Source organism: Lipotes vexillifer, unplaced genomic scaffold (genome assembly GCF_000442215.2).
Source record: "Lipotes vexillifer unplaced genomic scaffold, Lipotes_vexillifer_v1.1 scaffold29, whole genome shotgun sequence".
Lineage (NCBI taxonomy): Eukaryota > Metazoa > Chordata > Mammalia > Artiodactyla > Lipotidae > Lipotes > Lipotes vexillifer.
In genome coordinates this window covers 776,230-782,880 of record NW_006776904.1, presented here as the reverse complement: position 1 = coordinate 782,880, position 6,651 = coordinate 776,230, and the positions used below count along the sequence as shown (strand labels likewise).

Here is a 6,651-nt window from a genome sequence, read left to right as displayed (position 1 = left end):
CCTGCTGATGTGAAATTCACTCTGGTTTCATTCCATTTGCAAGCCACCTACATTTTCATCCTGGGTCTTAATCATCACCTTTTCACCTCCTTCTCTTCTTATGACTCATACAGAAAACTTCAGAATCTCTCAGGAACCTTTTGCTGTCTATCTAGCTTTCACTGCCACTTTTCATTCCTAACTTTTTGGACTTTCTTTGGATTCTTACTAGTATGATATTATAATTCACCTTAATATTTAACATGTTTCTGTTGAATACTCCAGTGTCAAAGTCAATTGATAAAATGCAAAATTAGGTATTTTTTTATGACCCTGTTGTCATAGAGTCATAAAAAATTATGAGAAGAATAAGGTGAGAAAGAGAAATGCATCCTTTTATTGCTCATCACATTTTTTTCTTTTAGACTGAACTTATTTTGATATTGTTACCAATGAAACAGTATGGATGATCAAAGCAACTCAGATGATAAAATGTCCTTGCATAGGAAGAAATATTCTTCCTGTCTCAGCTTTGACTTAATTTCTTTTATCAGAGGCTATATGAAATTTAATGACCATTTTCTCATCTTTTTTTTATTGTATGACCAGATAATGAAAGAAACTAGGAAAACAGTGGTACCTAAAGTCATAGTTGCCATGCCCAAAGTCAAAGAACAAGATTTAGTAGCAAGAACTAGAGAAGGCATCACTACCAAAAAAGAACAAGTTCAAATAACTCAGGAAAAGGTGAATACAGATATTCGAGATGGGAAAAGTTTCATCTTTAAACTAATTTCCAGTAAACCATTAACTACAGTGTGATATGAATTATTGATCTGTATTTTCCTTTTTGAATCCCCAACTAAAAACCACATGGTGAATGTATGACTTCTTACCATTACTTTTATCTGCACATTTGATTTTCATTCATCTGTAACATTTGTAATTCATTTTATTCACCATTATCCTTTGCACAGAGATTGGCATTTTTAGCCTGACTTCTAAAAAGCAATATAAGGAATCATCTGGAGATTTTTTTTTGTAGTTAACGTTTCTAAGGTTTGTGGTTCCCAGTCAGTGTGTACAAACACTGCCCAGTGCAAGTTAACTTCTTTTGTGTCGTTAACCCTGAATAACCTTGTCTTGCATCCCCACTGAGGGGGTGGGGGTGGGGGGAGGTGTCATACCATATGCATCTGAAGCCCTGCACAATTTAAACCTGGATTTTACTATAATAATCAGATGAGAAAGGAAGCTGAGAAAACTGCCTTGTCTACAATAGCAGTTGCAACTGCTAAAGCCAAAGAACAAGAAACAATACTGAGAACTAGAGAAGAAATGGCTGCTAGACAAGAACAAATCCAAGTTCCTCATGGAAAGGTGACTATTGCTATTCCAAGTGTGAAATCCCCTATTATAATGCATTAACACTAAATCTCACGTGAAATCCCCTATTATAATGCATTCCAAATCTCAGAATTTCTTATGAGACACTATTAACCTGATTTATTTTTAGATGTACAATTGGAAACTAAAAAACGGAATTATTTATTATTGTTAATATTACTACATATTCCTTTCCTCACTTATCTCTTCACTATTATTTTCCATCTTTTATTATTAACAGCTAGAGATTCTCCAGAAGTTGATGATTGAGATTGCATGCAGGCTAATTTTAAGATACTCCATGGACATTAAAAAAAAGTGTTCAAGTAAATAATGAGTCTTACTGTCAAAAAGATGTACATTTTGAAGTACCGTATTAAGTATAAATAAATAAATCCAGTATATTACAGTGTAGAGTATGGACTTATTTCAGGAAAAAACCCATAATTTTCATCATGTGAAACTCTACCTTTTTTTCTCCCGGTAAATATCAGATGAGAAAAGAAGCTGAGAAAATTATGGTGCCTGCTGTAGTAGCTCCCACTAAAGCTGAACAAGATGCAATATTAAAATCTAGAGAAGAAATTATCCAACCAGAGTAAATACACATCAACCATAAAAATGTTATTTGTAGCCTCTATTTGTGGCTATGAAATTTCCATGAATTTACCTTCTTCCTAGGACTCTATACCCCGGGTGAACTATTTACCTAATTTTATTCTTTATTGCGAATGTAGTAATTGGAAATTAGCAACTAGTTTTTCAATTTCTTTAGCATCATAACTGAGTCCTGTCTGTATTCCCCTCAATGCTGTTTTCTATCTCTACATCTTTGGGTTTTTTTTTTCTAAGACACGATTTAAGATCAGCTTTTTTAACATTTACATAAGTCTACTATTGAATGGCATATCAGCCTTCTAGAAGTCTCATTGATGACAGAAATTCCAATATGTAACATACTTCATGAGTGATTATATTTACATTTTTGTTCTGAATCGCATAAATTTGACTGTCTTATTTTTGTTGTTAAAAATTAGCTTTAAAAAAATTAGCTAAGAATGGAAGCTCAGGAAATGTCTAGACCCAAAGAAATAGTTACCACTGCAAAATCTGCGAACCAGCCACACTGCCAAGAACTAGAGAAGGATTTGCCATTAAGCAAGAACAAATACATCTTTTTCATGAGGAGGTGAAAACTGATGCTGTGGATGTGACAAGCCTTGTTTCATCCCATTTCATCATCAGCTCTCTTGACTTTTCATCCATAATGAGTCTCTGTGCTCCTGCTGCTCCATTTAATTGCTTAACTGATCAACAGAACGTTAGAGACCATTAGATTCAGTCCAGTCCTTCCAGTGCAACCGTCAGCACTTCTAGTTGTGGAAAGTCAGATTAAATAACATTAGAGACCATTAGATTCAGTCCAGTTCTTCCAGTGCAACAGTCAGCACTTCTAGTTGTGGAAAGTCAGATTAAGTAATGCTTTTCTTTGTGTCTTCTAAATTAATTCTCAGCTTTAAACTGGTATGAGTTAGGGTCTCCAATTCTAGTCCAATTCTTCTTCCTGATTATCTAGGTTCCAAAAATATGAGGGATATTAGAGTCAGTCCACTAAGAAATAAGAGCAGCTATCAGCATAGATTACTCATTTGTGGCTGTCCATCAACGAGTATATGGGTCCACCAGCGTATGTATATAGAGTTGACATATGTTAACTAAGGAAAAACATAGATGCTTCCCCAACTTAAAATATCTTACTATAGTTAAGATTCTTTTTTGTATAAGTTTTAAATAAAGAATAACATTCATATATGTCAGTTAGCAAAGGACAATTTCTTTGAGCTTAAGTTTTCTCATTATTAAAATAAGTAAAATGAAAACTCGAAACTATTTCATAGACTGGTTGAAAGATTCAAATGAGATATAATATAAATCTAATCATTCTATAAGCAAAGTAATTTATATGTGTGTGTGTATATAGTTGAAGATGTTAACATTTTAAAACATCTATAAAATTAAAGTCAACTAATGGCCTATATGGTTTAAAAAAAGAAACAACCAGAAGAATGAACTTAACCCACCTAATCCTCACGTATATTTTACATTCTTCTAAGATGCAATCTAAATTGAAAATGGTATCTGCAATTCTTCAAGGCAGATTAGATTGTTTGTGGCTTCCTAGATGGAGAACTATAATCACAAAAGGCCCAATTTCGTCTCAGAAACACCTCATTTATATCTTAAATGGTTCAGAGAATAATTTTAACAGATATAGAGGTAGCACACTTGAAAAACACTTCAGATGCAATCTAGATTCTATTCACAGCAGCAGAAAAGAAAACTGAACATTAATAAAATATTCCAGCATTCTTTTAAAGAGCACTGATGGACACGGTGATGTGATTTTTGCGATACGCTGCTTCCAAGTACTGCAGAGAATAATAACGTATGAGCCATATCAACTGGCTTGCTTTCTTTAAAAGAGAAACTCCTTTGCAAAATGTGTTCCCATGTATGATAATCAGATTCATGGAAATGAGAAAACATTTCTTTTTCCTTCTTCACTTTAACTTACAATAGTAAATTGAACTTTGCTGTGAAAGATTGTTCTCTTGAATCCAAATATAACACTTTCATTTTCATCACAGTATCTTCATTCGTGTGTTTTAAGAAAGATACTTTCTAATAGATTCATAAGTAAATTAATATGTTCCCTGTGTGTTCACAAGTTTTCATGTCATCTCAGATTTGCATGTGACTGTACAGTTCTGTAGCAACTGATTTTTCTGGATGGGAGTGTGACAGTATTGAGTGCATTTTTATCATCGCCATCATTGCACCAACGCCGGACTAAATGATCAGCAATAAAAATAATCAATGAAGATAACCAGCCCCGAAGTCCTGATTTCACAAGTGCTAATTGACTGTCTGCCATGGACAAAGTACTAGACAAACTCAAAACCTCCTTTCTGTTTTACATACACATTGTGTTGCCCTATGTTGTGTTTATGTGATTTAATGTCTAATCTATTTAAGCAAGGATTCAGAGTGTGTCTAACTAGATGTCCATGCATTATAATAATCAGTGAAATATTAAATTCGTAAATGCATTTCTAAGTCATATTTCTGGAGACATTAACATAGCTTTGTAATGTAGGTGCCGTCGGCCCATTGTGCCTTTAGACATGACCGACATTACTGAGTATTAATTCTGGAAACCTTGTCTGCAGGTGGGCGTTGGGGAAAAGGCGGAAGCTGTAGCAACAGTGGTTGCTGCAGTAGACCAGGCCCGAGTTCGAGAGCCCAGAGAACCCGGGCATGTTGAAGAGATGTATTCTCAGAAGACCACTTTGGAGTATGAGCACAAGGAACACGTTTCTGCCGCAAAGGCAGCTGAGCATCCGCCACGTCCAGCCTCAGAACCCCACATTGTCCCTAAAGCAGTCAAGCCTGGAGTGATCCACGCTCCTTCTGAGACTCATATCACAACTACGGATCAAATGGGAATGCACATATCATCACAGGTGAGTCTGGACCCACTGACTGTTCCTGGGAAAGCAAGCTTAACTGCTGTGGTCACCTGGTGAACACGGGTATCACTGAGTTCCATTTCCATGCAGATCAAGAAAACTACAGATGTAACAAGTGAAAGATTAGTCCATGTGGATAAACGCCCCCGCACAGCAAGCCCTCACTTTACCGTTTCAAAAATTTCTGTTCCTAAGGCAGAACATGGATATGAGGTAAGAAGTTAATGAGCTTGACAAAGAAACGTTAGGCTCAAAGGAAGAAAGCATCTAATGTGTGACGTAGGGTGTCTTTGGCGAAAGCCGATGTGGGCCTCTTTTTGATGATGTCTGTTTGCTTTCACGGTGGACTCAGAAGCCCCTAAAGTCTGAAACTTGCCCAGCAGGGTGAGCCTAGGCTAGCAGTTGGTTATCTTACACCTCTGAGAAGACACAAATCCATACAGGCTTCTTTCTTTTCACATTTTGTAAAAGGTGATGTGTTACACAGTTCAGTTTTCCTTATTCTGTGAGCCATTTCAGAGTGACTTAAATGAGAATTGATACCAATAATAAAGACATTGAGAAATCATGTGTTCGTATACTCACTGTAGCAAAATGGAGAGGTGGTACTGTGTGGTAGTTGGGCTGCATTGTGGAATCACACAGCCCTGGATAAGTACCCTGGCCCCTGCTCCGTATTAGCTCTGTCATCGGGGGCAAGTTAGTACATGTAAAATCCTTAGCAAGTTGACAGGGCCTAATAACCCTCAATGTTAGTCACAACTGTTCTTACTTTACACACCCAAGGCATAGAATCTAAACTTTGTATGCTTCAAAGGATTGTAAGGTATATTTAATACCTACATTTGGGGTAGTCTCAAATTACTATTGAAACCAAATAACCATGGACAGCAATAGAATAAAAAGAGTAAGGAAGCCTTTAAAATATTTTTCTAAGTGTCTCCATTTTCACCTTTCACACAGATTTGTGGCCGAAGCCTAAATGTGCTATTTTAAAGTAGTTCTTAGGAATTAACCAAGTATTTAAAATTTTTATTATTTTTGAATTTCCCACTGTAGTATTTTCAAATACAGCTTCATTGGGATGGTTAAGTGAAAATTCATGACCGAGTTTTAGAAGACCTTCAGTCCCTTTATGATAAGAGCATAAAATAAGAAGCTCTAAGTATAACTCTGTAAGAAAGGTTTTCAGATATATTTTAGAAACTGGCAGGAATGACAATGAGGTTTATAACTGGCTTATCTCTGACATTTCATTAACTATAAAAGTGATAATGAGAACAATAAAAAAAGGGACCATATAGGAAAGAGACTCAGACTCACCCCAGGAATACTAGTGGCAAAGCAGTTCCGAGTAATGACTGGGATGACAGTTATGTGACTCTATTTTCTGACTCCGTTTCTATTCAGGCATCAATAGCCGGTAGCGCTATTGCCACATTACAAAAAGAGTTGTCAGCCACACCTTCTGCTCTGAAGGTCACCAAATCCGTGAAGGCACCTACTGTGAAGCCCGGTGAGGCTAGAGTGAGAGCAGAGCCCACCCCTTCACCCCAGTTCCCCTTTGTGGACACACCAGAGACTTTTAAGAGTCAAGCTGACATTGAGGTGAAGAAGGAAGTCGGGGTGAGCATCACTGGTGGCGCAGCCCGTGAAGAGCACTTCAAAGTACTGCACGAGCGTGAAGCCAAGGTTGGTCACCGGAGCGCCCGCTGTCTCTTGATCCATTCCTGTGGAGGAGGGCCAGGCGCTTGGC

The 6,651-nt window shown here is 36.9% G+C and overlaps 1 protein-coding gene across 1 annotated transcript in view; it reads left to right on the top strand.

Moving 5' to 3' along the window:
- Positions 1-6,651, top strand: part of TTN (titin) — a 284,036-nt gene that overhangs the window by 16,649 nt on the left and 260,736 nt on the right. The window contains exons 12-16 of the mRNA XM_007450732.1: positions 566-726; positions 1,222-1,359; positions 4,596-4,889; positions 4,986-5,108; positions 6,306-6,587. Coding sequence (XP_007450794.1) covers positions 566-726; positions 1,222-1,359; positions 4,596-4,889; positions 4,986-5,108; positions 6,306-6,587 — 998 coding nt within the window. The remainder of the gene's footprint in view (positions 1-565; positions 727-1,221; positions 1,360-4,595; positions 4,890-4,985; positions 5,109-6,305; positions 6,588-6,651) is intronic.